Genomic DNA, 15,939 nt, shown 5'->3' on the forward strand with positions numbered 1-15,939 from the left:
GAGCAAGGCACGCTCCCCTGCCAGGAGAGCAGGCGGGACCCCGGGGGGGGGAGCAGAGCACAGATGAGAATGCATTCCCCCCCCCAGGAAGCATTTATAAAAAGCAGGCTCCTTCACGCATGATCTTCTCCCCAGGGACCTTCCTCACCTCCTTCTTGCTTCAGTTACAAACCCAGAGCCTTGCAGAGCTTCTCAGGCAGCTGATCAGCACAAAGCAGGAGGTGGGCCAGGAGCCCCGTGCAAGGGAGGGTCCCAGGTTCTCAGCAGCACCTGGCTCTGCAGTGCTGGCAGGAAGATGCTGGTCAGCATCATGGCTGTGTATCTGCCAGGAGGAGAGCTCAGACCTTGAAGCTGCAAAAAAAATAGAATTATAGCCAGTGAAAGAAAGTCAGAGAGGCTGCAGAGCTGTGATTAGAAGTAGTGGTTGCAGCATTTCACCCTGCAAAGAGGAGACGCTTTCTGCCTCTCCCCTGCAGGCCCTGCTGACTCATGGGTCACAGGACAGTGGTACCCCAATCCCTATCCCGTCTGGCATGGTGGCCTGTCTCCCACCCTGTGACCTTCAGCTGCATCCTTTAGTCAGGTGCATGCAGATGCAGCGTCAAAAAAGGCCACCGTGCTGCATTGCAGCCCTCAGAGACGTTTCCCTGCAGCCCTGAGCACCCCAGGAAAGAGCTATATGCCCTTGCTGCAGCCTGGCAGCACGCCTGTTTCCTTGGTCACAAAGCCAGCCAAGTGCTTCCTCAAGGGAAGATTTCATGGATAAAACATTTCCCAGGTGCTTCCACCCTCCAGGACATGGCTGATGCAGCCCTTGCTGTGCTGTGACCCTCCCATGCCCAGGCAGCAGCAGCAGCAGCCCCAGCCAGCAGGGCCAGGCTCACCCCAGCAGGGCTCTTCCCAGCTGGAAGGAATCAGCCTCCCCACTCAGTCCCTGCAGCTTTTATTACCGCAAAAGTCTCTCCCAGATGCTTGGTGTACTTTCAGATGGTGACAGTATGTCCCACATCCACCTCCACCCTCTTCCTAAGACCCTGGCCACTTCCAGTCCTTCTGCAGAGCAAATCTGGGCTGTGGCCCCTCAGGAGGTCATACCGTGCAGGGTATACATGTGGCAGCCCACTGCTGCCTGCCCCCCAGCATCTCCATCCTGCCACCTGCCTGGCTACAGAGTGACCCTGGGCCAGAGAGCCCCCATGGCTGGGCATGACCAGCTGCATCCCTCCCCCCGAGCTCACAAAGCTCAGGGCTGACCCATCAGCTCCCCAGTGCCTCGCTCCCTAGGGCAGCAGCGGGACACAGATGTGATGCTCAGAGAGGGATTCAGGCTGGACCAGACCAAAGGACCCCCAGCTGGCTACAGCCTCAGGCCTGAGCCATGCGATGATCTAGGCAGCTGTCTCTTGTTGTGCTGGGAAATCCAGAAAGGAAAAAAGTCAACATCTGAGAGCCAGCAAAGGTTGCTAAGTGACAGCAGCGCTTGTGTCTATCCCGCCGCTTACAACGTGCCTACGCTGCAAAGGAAGGAAGTGAGGAGTAAGGAATGTAAATATGAGTAGATTGCCAAAACACGCAACAAACACAGTCACTAAACATATACATTAGCTGCAAGTTTTGGCTGCCAGGAGAGAAATATTTACCACAAATCAATTATTCCAGCCTCGGAGCATTTTACCTGCAGAGGAGGATTTCGGGTATTTGCAGCACTCATGAATTTACCAATTTTCCAGCTGAAATATATTTCCAGACTAAACTTGTAGGGCTGTCAGTAGCTACAAGGACAGCTGCAATGTACTGAGATTTCATCCTTATATTCTTTCTAATAGATGGCTTTTGTTTTTCCACCAGGATGTGGCGTTACACAGTGATTAGGAAGCACAACAGAAAGGCAGGACTGGACAAGGGAGGGATGAACGCAGCCTTTGTATGAGCTCCTGGAGAAGAAAGGAGATGGTTTCGGTAAAATAAAGGGCACACACACAAACCTATGTCATTGGAATTATGTTGAGAATTGAAAACTAAGTTAAAAATAGACTAAATGCAGCACTGTTGATCCAGTTGAGAAATTTGCCATCGCTAAGCTGGATGGATAATAGATATCTTTCAAAAAAAAGTGCTCAGCACAGAGAATCTTTAGAGACCAACTGCATGGGGGCAGGCAGACTTCCACCCAGCTTGAGCTCCAGCCTCATCTCTCCCATTGACCAGTGATCACGTGCTGCCCTGAACACACTGCAGCAGATGAGCAGCCGGGCAGCGAGCAGCGCACAGGGTGCATGCACTCACGCTGCCATTCTTTATCTGAGGCAGCGAGCAGGCCAGCCCTGCTCTCCAGCGCCTGGAAACCATCAAAAGCACTTATTTAAAAAAAGCATCTACTCCCTCTGCGTAGAAGCAGGCCAGCCCAGGGAAAAAGTAGGGCACCACTTTGTCCCTCGCCGTGAAGGGGAATAAGGCAGGGAACATCAGAGAAGGGATCTGAACAGAGCAGCTTCTAAAGCAGAACCTGCTGGCAAATTAAAAGTAAAATATAGCCAGGGTTGGTGATCAGAGGGACGTGCTTGCTGCTGGCATGGCTGCCATAGCACCTCCTGGGCACAAACAGCCCCATCTCCCACATCAGCACAGTGGCTGTGGTCCTCACTGGTTCAGGGGGTGAGAGCCCTTGGGGCACCCCTTTTTGCAGCCCCCACAGGGCTGGCAAACTGCAGACCCTCAGGCTCATGCACCCTCTCACTCAGCTTTCCAAACAAAGGAGGATTTCCCGGAGGTGGCGGAGAGCTGGCCCCTGCTGTTGGAGGAAAGGCTGACGACACCAACACCCTGCTGGGACAGGGTGACACAGCTGCAAAGCTGGTGAGGTGGCCCCAGCAGCCATGCCAAGATGTGGCTGCTGTTGCCTCCATGCCAACAGCTAGGTCAGATCCCCCTGGTGCTGCTTCTGGTGTTGTTACCACGCTGGGCTGCAGAAAGGTGGCAGGGGGTTTGCTTTAGGAAGCAGCTGCCAGAAAGATGTCCTTGCTCAGGGTGCCAGTGGCAGAAGGAAGCAGGGAGTGGGGGTGCAGCATCACTGGCAAAGCATCACAGTGCCCAATCATGTTGTCACCTTGATGTCTGCAAGCCAGTCACGTTGGTACCATGTCTCAGACTCATTTTGGTACCAGCTGTTGCAGGGGAGAAAGACAATCCCCCCCCCTCAAACGACTTCTGATGAATACGGGACACCAGCAGGGCAACTGCTCTGTAACCAGGCGGAATACACAGGTCAGCTCTTCAGCAAACCCTCAGAGGGAGGGACCAGGCTGCGACACCCTCAGGAGAGACAGAATGAGACGCTTGGGCAGGAATGGGGTGCTGTGGGAACACCCCGATGGGTATTTTCCCGCTGCCTTTTCATCCTGCAGGAAGGCTCACCTGCACCAGCTGGCTGAGCACATTGGGGTGCCCAGGGGGCCAAGCACAGGGCTTGGCCCCTGCTGGCCCAGGGGGGCAAGGGGGAGAAGGGTTGAGGGCCCAGGGGCTTACAGGTCCCAGGTCTCAGGACCCAGTGGCAATGACTGGAAAGATCCGGAAGAGGGGCAGGCACATGGTGGTGTCAGCTTCAGGAAAGCAAGTGTGGAGCAGGCAGCAAAGTACAAGGGGCAGCTGCTTGTCCCCAGGACGTGCCCTTGAGGAGCAGAGGTGATCATACCTTTCCTAGGGGTGCTGGGCACTCCAGAAATAAGCCTAGCAAAGCACTGCAGGCCTCAGAACAGCCCTGAGCACTTTATTTTCACAGCTCTCAGCCCACACCACACACCCACAGCCAGGCTTGGGGCAGGGCTGGGACTCTGCACAGACACCAGTGATCAGGGATGCTGGAGCTGTGGGGAGAGGCGGCATCAGAAGCAGCTGTGCAGGAGGGGAAGGCGATGGTCAGAGGGATATTTTTCCTACAATGGGAAAGCAATGGCAACAGACCCTAACCCACAGCCCTGCCAGTCCCAAAGCACCTTCCTCCCCTCACTATCCCAGCGCTGCCCCTTGGGCTGCACAGCTCTCCACGGGCCTGGACCCCTTCCCAGGGAGCCACGCCACAGGCCGCGTCCTCCCATGCCAGTTCCATCCTTCAGGCAGACCCAGGCCAGCACCAGCCCCCCCAGGGGTGGCAGTCCCAGCCATGGGCACCCCTCCGCTGCGGGGCCACAGCACCCACATGAGGACCTCTCTCTCATTCAAGTGGCATTGGAGTCCCTCTCAGAGGATCTCGATGGCCTGCAGCATGTCTGCCAGCACATACGAGCTGTCCCAGGGGTGCCCAGTCTGCTGCAGGGCCCCCTCCAGCACCCCAGCACGTGTCCCCAGCTCTTTGGGGTCCCGCCGGCCCTCGGGGCTGGGCTGGCAGAACAGGATCTCGTTGACCTCTCCTTCAATGCGGCGCATGTAGAGCAGTGGGAAGACCTCCTTGAGGGTGGCCAGGACAGACTCCTTCAGCTGGGCGTCACGGCACACCAAGTTGAGCACAAAGACTCCTGCAGCAGGGCAAGAAGGATGGGAATTCAGACCAGACCATGCAGAGCTCCCTGCTCCCCACCTCCCTGTGGGAACACGGCTGAATCTGTGCCACCCTGGTGCAAACATCTCCCCCATGACAGCACAAGGAGTACCGGCATCACCCCGCTGCCCTTGGCCCAGCTCCACGTACCTGCCACCACATGGGTCGTGGGTGGCCACACAATCTGTTCCCGGGTACCACCTACACCCTCTGCCTTCCTGCAGCCTTTCTTGGCCCTCCAGGATGTCTCAAGCCTGCCTGACCCAGCAGTGCCATGGGCCACCCACTCCACCCTGCTCCCTGCTGTCACAACACCCACTGAAACACCAGGATCTGGGACCTGCCAGGAGCGGTGGATGTCACACAGTAATCCTGGCCGTGGCTGCTATGCTCACACAGCATTCCTAGCCGCGGCCGCTGTGCTCCAGGATGAAAAATGGTGGCACAGCCTCCTTACTCAAACCCTGTGCAGGACCAGCCAGGCTGGCTGCAGGGACACGGCCAGATCTCCCCTCCTACCTTCTGGCTTGAGGATGGTTTTAACGTTCTGCAGGAAGGGCTTTTCCACAAAGGCTGGGGGTGGGCAGCTCATCCCCACCGTGAGGTCTTTGCTGTCCACATCGAACATGATGGCATCGCACTGGGCTGGGGCTGCAGGAGGAAGCACAGAGACTTGTTATCCCATGGAACAAGAGACAAGCCACACACATTGGGGAGGCAACAGATGAGGTGGTCAACAGGCTCCCCCTGCCATGTTACGGCTGCTTCTCTCTCCTGGGGTTTCTCTTTCCAAATGAAATCCACAGCAGCAGCCCTTGGCCCTGGGGGAGGCAGCAAACCAGAGGTCCCACACACACACTGGCAAGGACAGGCCTGTGAGCTGCAGAGACCTGGCAAGGCTGGAGCTCGTGACACATAGCAGATGGGTGGGGAGGGGAAGAAGAGCGTGAAAGCAGCCCAGACTGCGGTCCCCAGCGTGTCACCCGCAAGGTTCAGCGGGGTGCTCTGTGAGATGGTACCTTCAGCCGCCAGCTTGGCCACATAGTCCAGGCCATCGGAGATGTGCACCTTCATCCGGTCACCCTCAGAGAAGCCGAACCAGCGCGTGGCCACCTCCAGCATGGAGGGGTCGATCTCCACCACAGCCACACTGGCCTGTGAGAAGTAGTCATGGACAAAGAGGGGCAGGCTGCCCCCACCAAGCCCCACCACCAACACTGCCAGCACGGCTCCTGCAAACAGAGAGCACACAGTGAGCCACCAGAGGCCATGCTTCCACCGCTCGTCCACCCGCTGGCCCCAAACCACTTCAGGAAGGGTACACGGGGCACCTCGGCCAGGAAAGCCTTTCCCCAAGGAGCTGGGACACATGGACCTGCATGTGCCTGCCCCCAGCACAGCCTCCCACTGCTGGCCTTGTCACCTGGGAGTGGGTTGGGGTCCCCCAGCAGGCAGAGCCCCGCAACCATGGCCTTGTGATGCTCGCAGCACAGGTAGCTCTTGTCAATGGCTGCAGGTGGCTCAGGGGGGCTGGGTTTCTTCTTGTCCTTCCTCCGCTTCTTCTGGCCTGAAAAACAGGAGGCATTGGCTGTGGAAGCAAGGTGGGAGACAGGGGTGCTTTCGGGGGACTAGCCACCCCCACCCACAAGGCAAGCAGCAGAGCGTAAAAACACTCCCAGAGCTGCTCCAGGACAAGGCAGGCAGGTCCCAGCAGTCTGCTTATTGTATCTGCTTATTGTATACAATCTGCTTATTGTATCAGTCTCACTCCCTGCCACCCCAAAGGCTCCCTCGGACCCTGCCCCTTCCCGGTTGCCCCACATACCTGGGAGAGGCATGGGGGCCAGGAGCCGAGCCTCCGACTGCACCACGTTCCTGTTGCAGAGGAAGATGAGGCGGCGGAAGTAGCAGGTGCCGTCCCCCTTCACATCCTCCACGACGTACTCCCCACTCAGGGAGCTGGTGTCACGGTGCTGCACCACCCGCACCCCGATGTCCCCTCCCACGGACAGGAAGGGCACCTGCAGCAAGGACAGGGACTGGCATGAGGAAGCAAAGGCTACAGGAACAGACCCTGGCACTCCTGCTGTCCTGCCCATGGCTAAAGAGCCAGGACGAAGTAGACACAGTGCAGGAGCAATGGGATGTGCTGTAGGCAGCCACAGGGGAGCTGGGAACCAGTGTGTGGGACACCAGCTTCCCTCCCATATGCGTGTTGGGGTACAGGAAGCAAACACCCCAAAGACTTCTTGCAAGAGCTTGGGTTTGGAGAGTTGGGGCAAGAAGAAGACAAAGGATGGAAGTTAAAGCCAGTATTAAGGAGAGACTGGATGCTCTCAGGGTTTCAGGATGCCTGGTTTTCCTGGGATGCTGGGTTTTGGAGGGCAAGGATTTCACACCAACTCCTGCCATGCAGGCACCTCAAATCCCGCCTCCAAGCAAAGGCAGCCAGCTGGAGGGAAAACTGAGAGGAGCTACACCTGAGGCCAATCTCCTCCCCACCAAGGCTGTCAGCTCATGCACTGCAGCTTGGTCTCCCTTGGCAAACAGGGATTTGCTGCTGGCAGAGAGCCAGCAAGGCCCTGGTTTTGGGGAAGCCAAGCGAGGGTGCCAGGCGGTGGGGCTCACCTGCTGCCGGGCAGGGAGGCCCGGCGGGGCCAGCTCCATCACCTTCCCTGACAGCTCCTCCTGGATGCCAGCCATACCCTCGTAGTGCTGCTCCCTGTGCAGGGCCACAGTGACCAGGCGCCTGAAGCCCGCGCTGGCCGCCAGCTGCCTCCGCCCTTCCTCTGTCCCAAAGAGCCACTCGGTTTCTCTGCCCTGTGGGACTGCAGAAGAGGCTGCCATCAGCCTGGGCCAGTTCTAGTCCCCAGGCGACTGCCCTCGCCTCCAAGAGAGGGAATGGTAAGACATCACAAGGCAGTACCACTGCATGCCTAGAGCTGTGCTCTGCAACCGTCAGCAGAGCCAGGACCATCCCTGTTTTGGGCAGGCTCATGCAGGAGGCTGGAAAAGCCACGTCTCACAAGAAGGGGGTGTCCAACAGCCTCATGACCCATCTCCAGGCTGTGCTACGCCCCAACTTTGCAGGTCCGCAGGCAGGGAACAATGTTGCTGGCAAAGCCTGACATGACTCTGCAAGGTGCAAGAGCAAAGCACAGCCCCGAGCGGCCTGGCCCTGGAAAGTCAGGATACCCACACAGACCAGCAAAACCTCTCTGGCTGTGACCGCTGCGCTTGGGCTTTACACAGTGATGTGCTATGGCAGCTGTCACCAGCATCAAGGCAGGAATCACTAACTAGGAGACAAGGCAGGCAGTGTCCTTCTGCTGCCAGACGGGCATCCACTCAGCCAGCAAGCTGAGTGCCAGATCTCTGCTTGCACCACCAGGCCAACACACATCCCACCACAAAGCCAGGATTAAAACATCAACTGCACCCTGCACAGGCAGGTTATTCCCCTCTCCAGCCCCAGTTTCAGCAGGGCCAGGACTGCTGGTCATTTTGCAGCTCCTGGCCAGTGCACCATCTCATTGCAGGCATGAGAGGCTGTACTCACTGATGAAGATGGCAAAGTGATTGTCCCGGGATGATTTCACCAAGGGGCTGTCAACCACATGCAGCGTGTAGCGAGGCTTCCCGCTCTCTTTGTCACATAGGTCCAGAGAAACCTGCTCCCCACAGGGAGTTTTGCTCAGCTGGCTGCAGAGCAGGGCGTAATGCTGCCTGTCCTTCACCGCCGCCACCAGCTGCTCCGCGCTCTCCACCCGCATCGGCTTGTCCTGCTCCTCAGGGCAGATCTCCAGGATCTGCAATGCTGAGCCAGGGATCTTCCTGAACTTTGTCATGACGTAGACAAAGACTGGTAGGACAAACTGCTGCTTGTCCCCGGTGCCAGCCACCTGATGGACACGCACAACCCAGTCTTCCTGGGAGAAGTATTCCACTGCTTTCTTCAGCACATGGGCTTGAGCCAAAGAGACGCAGAGGTAGCGCCCTCCTACCTGCAGGACTCGACTGATCTCAGCAAACATCTTGTCCACCTTGGCTAGAGTGGCCTCCTCTTCGTTGATGAGGATGGCATCCAACGTGCCTTTGTCCAGCACCACCTGGAAGTGGGCATCAGGGAAGTCCATCTGAAGCATGTCCATCAGCAGGTAGCGCATCTTCGGCCTCTTGCTCCCGCTCCGCTCTTGCATTTGTCGGATCACTGCATCACTGATGTCGATGTTTACGATGTCCTCGCACATCCCCATGTCATACATCTGCTCGCTCAGCTCCGAGTTCCCACAGCCCACCACCAGAACCTGGGGAGCAGCACAAGAGCAGCGTGATAGGGAGAACACCCTGGAAACATGCCATAAAGTGTTTTACAACTAAATATCAGCCACGGCCACCAGCCCTCTGTGACAACCACACCCACAGCACCCGCAATCCCCCTTCTCCATGGCCCTGAGACAACATTTCCATATGGAAGAGTCACACGGGTGCAGAAGCGACGCATCTGCTGCGCCTCGGAGATGATCTGGGTGCTGGGACCCCCACAGCTCCCCATGCCAGTGCAGCTTCTGGGTCTCTCCTGTTCTCTCACTGTGGCACCCCGGGACGCGGCGGCACCGGGCTCGGCCGATCGACGGGGGCACCAGCGGGGGCTCACCTTGTCACGGGGCCGGACGTACTTCTGCAGGACGGGGCAGAGTTCCGGGAAGGCCCCGTACCACTCGAAGGGGCGCTTCCCCCGCTGCCGGAAGAACCGCTCCCAGTAGCGGGCTGATCCGAACTCCCCGGGGCTCCGGGGCAGCAGCTCCATGGCCGCGCTCGGCGCCGCCGCCGCCACACGTGTCCCGCCTCGCCGCGCTCTGACCGCTTCCGGCTGCGCTGCGCACCCATTGGGCACAGCGGGCCCGCAGCCCATTGGCTGCCTCTCCCCTGGCCGCTTCCCATTGGCTGCCTCTCCCCTGGCCGCTTCCCATTGGCTGCCTCTCCCCTGGCCGCTTCCCATTGGCTAGCCGCTCCAGGCCGCGCCCCCAAGAGCGGGTGGAGCTGGGCCCGCGGGAGGTGGGGGAGGCCCCGGGAGCCGGGGGTGCTGCCACCGCAGGCGTACGTGCAGCCCCAGCACTCGGCGTCGTCGTGGCCTCCCTGCTTTCCCCAGGCACAAAGGGCGGCAGGGAACACCCCGGCCGGAGCCGGGGCACAAGCCACCCCTGCGGCACAAGCGTTGCAGCTTAAATAATCCAGACCTGCTGGGCTCTGTAGCACTTCTGAAGCAACAAAACAGGGCGGGAGGAAAAAGGTACCAGTGGCTTCAAAAAGAACAGCTTTAATGGCAGCCCACAGCGGAGCAGAGCTCTCCCAGGGCTGTGACACGGACAGCGCAGGGTGCCGGCAGCCCGGGGAGGCTAGCTGGGACCAGGGTGGGGGTCTGTCGAGTTGCTCTGGAGAAAGAAGGCAGAGAGCTCACTCAGCGCTCTGTAACGGTGCGAGATGGAGTTCTTCACTGCCTTGGGCAGTTCGGCGTAGCTGGAAGGGAGAGAAACCACAAGCCTCAGCAGTAGAGATGCTACAGCATGCATCCCCCACAGTCACCAAGAGCACCCCTTCTGCTCACCATCACTCAGCTCAACTCCAGCGGGTCATCTGCAGTGACACTGTGGCAAAGCCAACAACCCCCGTCCTGATCCAGGCATTCTCCGTAACCCACCACATTCAGATCCAGGAGGGAGTTTTCTCCCTGCCACCCTCCCTTGTAAGCAGGTTCTCCTCGCCGCACAAACTCTACCCTGGGTTTTCTGATGTAAAGAGCTGTAAATAAGACACTACTTACGTCTGGTTGTAGCCATCTGGCTGAAAGCAGGGATCCCAGCCAAAATCTCGAGGGCCTCTGGGTTCCACTATCAGCCCCTGTCACAAGAAAGCAAAAAAGCCCCGTCAGCCATGTTTTCACAGCACTTCCCTTGCAGTCACATTTCAAACACAGACTGAAGAGCTACATGCAGCCATCCCTCATGCCGCAGTGGCCACCACAGGCTCACTGCACGGTGCTGCCCTCCTGCCCAGCACCTCCCTGGGATGCGACTAAAATTAGCAGCCCCAAACTCAGTGCTCCATCATGCTGCTCTATGTTGACAGCACCTTTACCCCCACACACAATTAACAAAGCTAACAGCTGCACTCAAATATAACCCTGCCAGAGGGAGACATGGGGGCTGAAGAGACCGAGGTAGCACACAGTGTTCAGTGCATGCAGCTGGGCAAAAAGGCTGCAGTGTTCAGCACCAACTGCATCCTCCCTCAGCCTGTTCTCAACACAGAGAAGCTCCAAGGGCATTCAGTGACCCAGGGGCCACTAAAGTTGTGCAAACGCTGTTACAAAAATCACATTACAGCCCTCCTCCCTCAGTGTGTTTCCCAGGCACACCACCTACATGAGTCTGGCCTTTGAACAGCTTCACTGGCTCCTCTGGGTTTCCAGTACTGAATGCAAAGGTACAGAGAGCGTAGGCAGATTTGTCCTCAAACCCAGCCAGCAGCTTGTACAGGCCTGAGCGACACAGAAAGGATCCCAGCATTACTGCCTTTCCCTCGGAGAACAACACACCCACCTAGAGACGGATCGAGGAGTGTTCCACGTTCACATCCACGAGGAAGAGGAAGAACTCCTGAAGGTGGCAAAGCTCAGACACAAGGATGCTCTTGGCTGGGTCCCTCATACGATTGAAGCCAGGGCCTCAGATCCAGCACAGCATGAGCTGCCGGGCCCCGCTATTAACTTGGTAGCAGAAGCAAACAAGTGTGCAGCACCGGAGAGGACTACAGCCCACTCTGAATTAGCATGAATAACGCTCATGCTCATGACACCAGTGTGAGGTTTGCAGTCACACTGTTAATATGCACTCACTGCATGCCAGGGGAGGTGGGCATTGGTGGAGGGGGCGCTTGCACAGAAACCAAAGGGAGCAGCAGGAACAAGAAGTTCCCACAAGCCCTGCCACCAGCCTGCAGAAGCAGGAGTCTGGAAATCTAGGGATGATGCTGAGGCTATCAGGGTAAACAACATCCCATGAAGGGCACAGAACAGGCTCAAGGAGAGAACGCGAAGGGACAGAGCTGGACAGATGGGAAAGGAGCCAGCTATGAAATGGGCAGCACAGTGGGCAAGCACATTCAGCAGAACCCAGCAAAGCAAGGGATCCATTTCATTTGGAAAGGACTGAGTTACATGCAGAGCAGGAACAGGGAGGCAGTACCTTCTGGTTTGAGTTTTTCCAGGAACCATTTTCTGGAGGGGAAGAACAGAGGAAAAATGACATTGTTGCTTACACTTTCACAGTCCTTTGAACCCCTCTTAAATTTGCTGTCAAATCACCTTGTTCTGGACTATTTACCAATAATAACAGACTTAGCTCTTAAACTAAATGGGACACAATGAAAACAGCAGCAGGGTATTTAATTTATCGCAGTACTGATGACTATGTAAATAACCCAGTTCTCACTCATGAGTGCTGACATGCCAAAATACCTTTCTCAACTCAACCTGTGCACATCTTACAGCCAGTTCTAGCACCACCTTCCCCATATAAAGTTTTTATGTCTCTGCTTAGCTCAGCAGAGAGTTTGGAAGAATTAATCACACCAAGTTCATTCCAGGAGCTAAGGCAGTATTTTATTAGAGGAGTTACACTGTAATGTAATAACCTTGTTATCTGCTGGATTAAAGCAGTCCCTATGAGAACCTATAGGACACTGATCCCAGAGTCTTGCTGAAATGCACAGAGCCTGCTGTGCGGCCAGATTCCCGAGCTGGCTACAAGAGCCGGCACTGTAGATCAGGAGACAGCGCCAACAGCTCAGGTCTGTATCTCTCATCCTGCATCGTGATTTACAGCAGGGCTCACAGAGTTAAGTCCAGCCCTTGGGGTACAGGATGAAGCTGAGGACACAGACCGGTAATCACCTCCCTGACCCTATTGCTCCTGGCACGCAGAGAACCCCCGTGAAGCACACCCTGCCAGACTGTGCTCCTAACTCCAGAATACAAAAGGTGAAGCAAGCTCTCTCCTACTTACATGTAGGGTCCTGGAAGCCCCCCAAGGGCATTGAAGCACAAGCAGGTATCCTCTACTATAACAGGTCCCTGAACCTACAGTGAAAGCCCAAGAGATAGAAGCATTAGATCTAGAGGAAGGCCCTGCCTCTAAACCCATTTTCTTGTTCAATCCTATTCTCACATTTCCACAATAACAAGGACGTCACAAAAAATCACCAGCCCTTAGAGCTCTTCACCTCAAAGGCAATCCACACCAGACAGACACAATCAAAACCATGCTTTCCCCAGACAGGCCAGAGTGGCTGAAGAACAGTAGGGGGAAATGTCACATGGAAAAAAACTAGCAGAGCTGAACAACCCCCTGCCCTCCTGAGGGACAGGAATGGCGGGACAAGGAAAAGGAAAGCCTGTGTCCTGAAGGCATGCCTGCATTTCCCTTCAGTCCCAACCCTCACTTGGTTCTTTTAAGACACCCATCCCAGAGATCACTCCAGAAGTTGATCCATCAGAAGCTCCAGCTGACAGAAAACTCTGTGCCTCACAGCTTCCGGGGCTGAACTGAAGGCACTGCCATGTTGTCCTGCTGCTCAAAACCACAGGAGGCCGGAGGAGCAGCAGCAGGACTGCCAAAACACTGTCACCAGCGAGAACTCACCATCACCCAGCGTAGGCCAGAAACGTTACCATGTAATATAGTTTTAGTTTTGCAACTATATTGTTTGTTTCAGTGTATCACTGCAGAGAGACTGCTAACCAATCCTAGTTGTGTAATTTCATGCTAAGAGAGAAAGAGTCATTTAAAACTTATAATCCCCGAGGAGACTGTACAGTAGCTGAGGAGACCATTGTATAGGTAACTAATGAAACAAACTTGGACTCTCCGTATAAGGGAAGTAAATTAAGGTTCAGTGATTGTTCAGCTGTAACAATAGGGTCGACTATTGTTTGAGACCCCTTAGGAGACTGAGAGATACATGTAAGGAGCATGCAGGATGCTTAATTAACATAGTACTGCCTATTGAATAAAGATATACGATTTCCCCAAGAAATGTAATACATAAACATAAGGGTGGACTGTACCATTTTGTTTGAATGAAACATACGGCATGCATGTTTAGGTGGCACATGCACAGGTGCCCATGCATCCAGCACTGCAATAAAGAATGCCTGCTTCTTAATGCTACATTGCTGTTAAGGAGTTTTCTCATTCCCCATTTTGGTGACAGAAACAGCCAGGCAACGGGAGTGCAGCCAGGCCAGGCCAGGCCAGGCCCAGATGTGCCCTTGATTCCCCTCATGGCCCCAGGGACCCCAGCCGCCCCCCACCCCAGGCCAGATGTGCCCCTGACTCCCCTCAAGGCCCCAGGGACCCCAGCTGCCCCCCACCCCAGGCCAGATGTGCCCCTGACTCCCCTCAAGGCCCCAGGGACCCCAGCTGCCCCCCACCCCAGGCCAGATGTACCCCGACACCCCCAGGGTCCCCAGCCGCCCCCCAGGCCAGGCCAACTGTACCCCTGACCGTCCCCCGGGACCCCGTCCCCCCCCGCAGCAAGGGGGAAGGAGAAAGCGAGCGACCTGCCGGGCAGCTTCGCGACACTTCTGCACGGAGATCTCATCCGGCTCCCCCTGGTACTCCGGCACTGGGGACAGAGAGGCCGGCACTGAGGAGGCGACCGGCCCCGCCGCGCCGCCGCGTCCCCCCGGGCCCCGCCGCCAACTCACGGTCCAGCTTCTTCGCCACAAGCGTGTACGGAGAGGAGTCCCCGAGGATCTGCGTGACCTGCGGGGGGAGAAGGGAGGGAAACCCGCCCGTCAGGGCCAGACCCCAGACCCCGGCTTCGGCAGCCGCCGCCAGGCAGCCGCCCCGCTCCCACCTCCTCCAGCTTCTTGGCGTTGCCGGTGACAAACACCACGCTCCGCCGGGCCGGCGCCGCCATCTTGACCCCGCGCCTACGCGCTCAGCCGCCAACCAACGGCGCCCATTCCCTCGGCGCCCGAGGGGGAGGAGCTTCCGGGCCGCCGGGGGCGGGCACTGGGCCCCGCTCGTGCGCGTGCGCGGCTCCGCCCCGCGCAGCCTCGCGAGAGGCGGGCGGAGGGGGGCGCGGGCCGCCATGTTGGCGGGGCGGCTGGCAGGGCTGCCTGTCCCCGTCGGCCGCGTCCCCGCCACGGGCCGACCCCGCACCGCCTCAGGCGGCCCCTGGCACCGCCGGCGGGCCGGGCCCGGCCGCCTCCCTGTTCAGTTCCCCGACGGCTGGCAGCCGCGGGCGGGGGAACCCCCTCCCTGGTTTCCTTGAAGAGAGATCACACGTAGATGGCGGGAAGTGGGCGGCGGGTGGTGCTCCGGGTTCCGCTGCTGCATTCCCTGACCTCTAGCAAGTCTTTGCGCTTTCTGACAGCAGGTTTCCTCTGGAGGAGCGGCCGAGCTCCGTCGAACTGAAGGTAGATGCGGGACCAGCTGGCGGCTGTAGCAAAAACTGGACTGGGGAGCCAAGAGGTGGGCCCTGCTGCCAGTATGGAGCCCGAGGGGAACGGGTCAGGGACGCCCAGTGCTTCACTGCAAAGGAGCAGGGTCCTGGGAGCTCTCCCACCATCGTACCCAGGCCCCCTCCAACCCCCCTAGAAGCTCGTTTTGCAGCGGGCCCCCCCGGGGGGAAGCTTCCCCTCTGGTCTGGCCAGGTCCCAGAGCTGGGAGAGGAGAGTCCTCTCCACCTGGGGCAGAGCCGCAGCCCTCCATCCGGCCCTGCAGCCCCCATGCCCTCAGGCGTGGGGACCCAGGGGTCTCACCACGTGGGTCACACCAGCAAACCTCAGAGGAGGAACCAGCCCTGCAGGAGGAACACACAACTCCAGCCAAAACATGCCGTTCCCTGTAAAAAAGCGATCATGTGGAAAACAGCAGCTAACGAAGTGGTCTGTCTTGCGCACAAAGAGGGAATGAATAAAACAGACCCTATGCTTGGGTGAAGGAATTGTTTTTGCTGTAAAATGTCCTTCATAACATCTTCTAAGTGAAAACTGACCCCAAAGCATGTGGATGCTGGAAAAAACAACCCTTTCCACTCATTACAGTTCTCCCAGCCAGCAGTCCAGGGTGGGACAGTACAGGCTGCAATATAAAGACCATGGTATCTCAAAGGAACATTAGGAGGACTGCTCTGTAACATACCTGAGACCAGACATTTAATGGCCTTTTCAGCCTTGAAAGCTATAAAACTTGCTCAATAAATTGTTACTGTGAAGTTACTGACCAGGACTGTTGATTTGCTGCTGGTGGTGCCTCTCGGAACAACCCCTGGCATTGAGGGATTTGAACCTAAAACTGATTAACACCTAATTCTGGCAACTCAGGGAAGCATAC

At 57.2% G+C, this 15,939-nt stretch overlaps 2 protein-coding genes across 2 annotated transcripts; both read right to left on the reverse strand.

The window, feature by feature from the left end:
* Positions 1-3,745: 3,745 nt before the first annotated feature.
* METTL13 (methyltransferase 13, eEF1A N-terminus and K55) lies at positions 3,746-9,435 on the reverse strand. Its single transcript, XM_056356402.1, has 8 exons — positions 9,192-9,435; positions 8,094-8,841; positions 7,163-7,362; positions 6,360-6,555; positions 5,958-6,101; positions 5,554-5,766; positions 5,054-5,185; positions 3,746-4,511 (listed from the first exon to the last, which is right to left on the reverse strand). The coding sequence occupies exons 1-8, from the start codon at positions 9,342-9,344 to the stop codon at positions 4,237-4,239; spliced, it is 2,061 nt and encodes a 686-aa protein (XP_056212377.1). The 5' UTR covers positions 9,345-9,435; the 3' UTR covers positions 3,746-4,236.
* Positions 9,436-9,838: 403 nt separating this feature from the next.
* ITPA (inosine triphosphatase) lies at positions 9,839-14,613 on the reverse strand. Its single transcript, XM_056356127.1, has 8 exons — positions 14,456-14,613; positions 14,304-14,361; positions 14,157-14,221; positions 12,601-12,674; positions 11,782-11,813; positions 10,960-11,075; positions 10,359-10,435; positions 9,839-10,054 (listed from the first exon to the last, which is right to left on the reverse strand). The coding sequence occupies exons 1-8, from the start codon at positions 14,516-14,518 to the stop codon at positions 9,934-9,936; spliced, it is 606 nt and encodes a 201-aa protein (XP_056212102.1). The 5' UTR covers positions 14,519-14,613; the 3' UTR covers positions 9,839-9,933.
* Positions 14,614-15,939: the final 1,326 nt, after the last annotated feature.

This window comes from Falco biarmicus, chromosome 11 (assembly GCF_023638135.1).
Source record: "Falco biarmicus isolate bFalBia1 chromosome 11, bFalBia1.pri, whole genome shotgun sequence".
Taxonomy (NCBI): domain Eukaryota; kingdom Metazoa; phylum Chordata; class Aves; order Falconiformes; family Falconidae; genus Falco; species Falco biarmicus.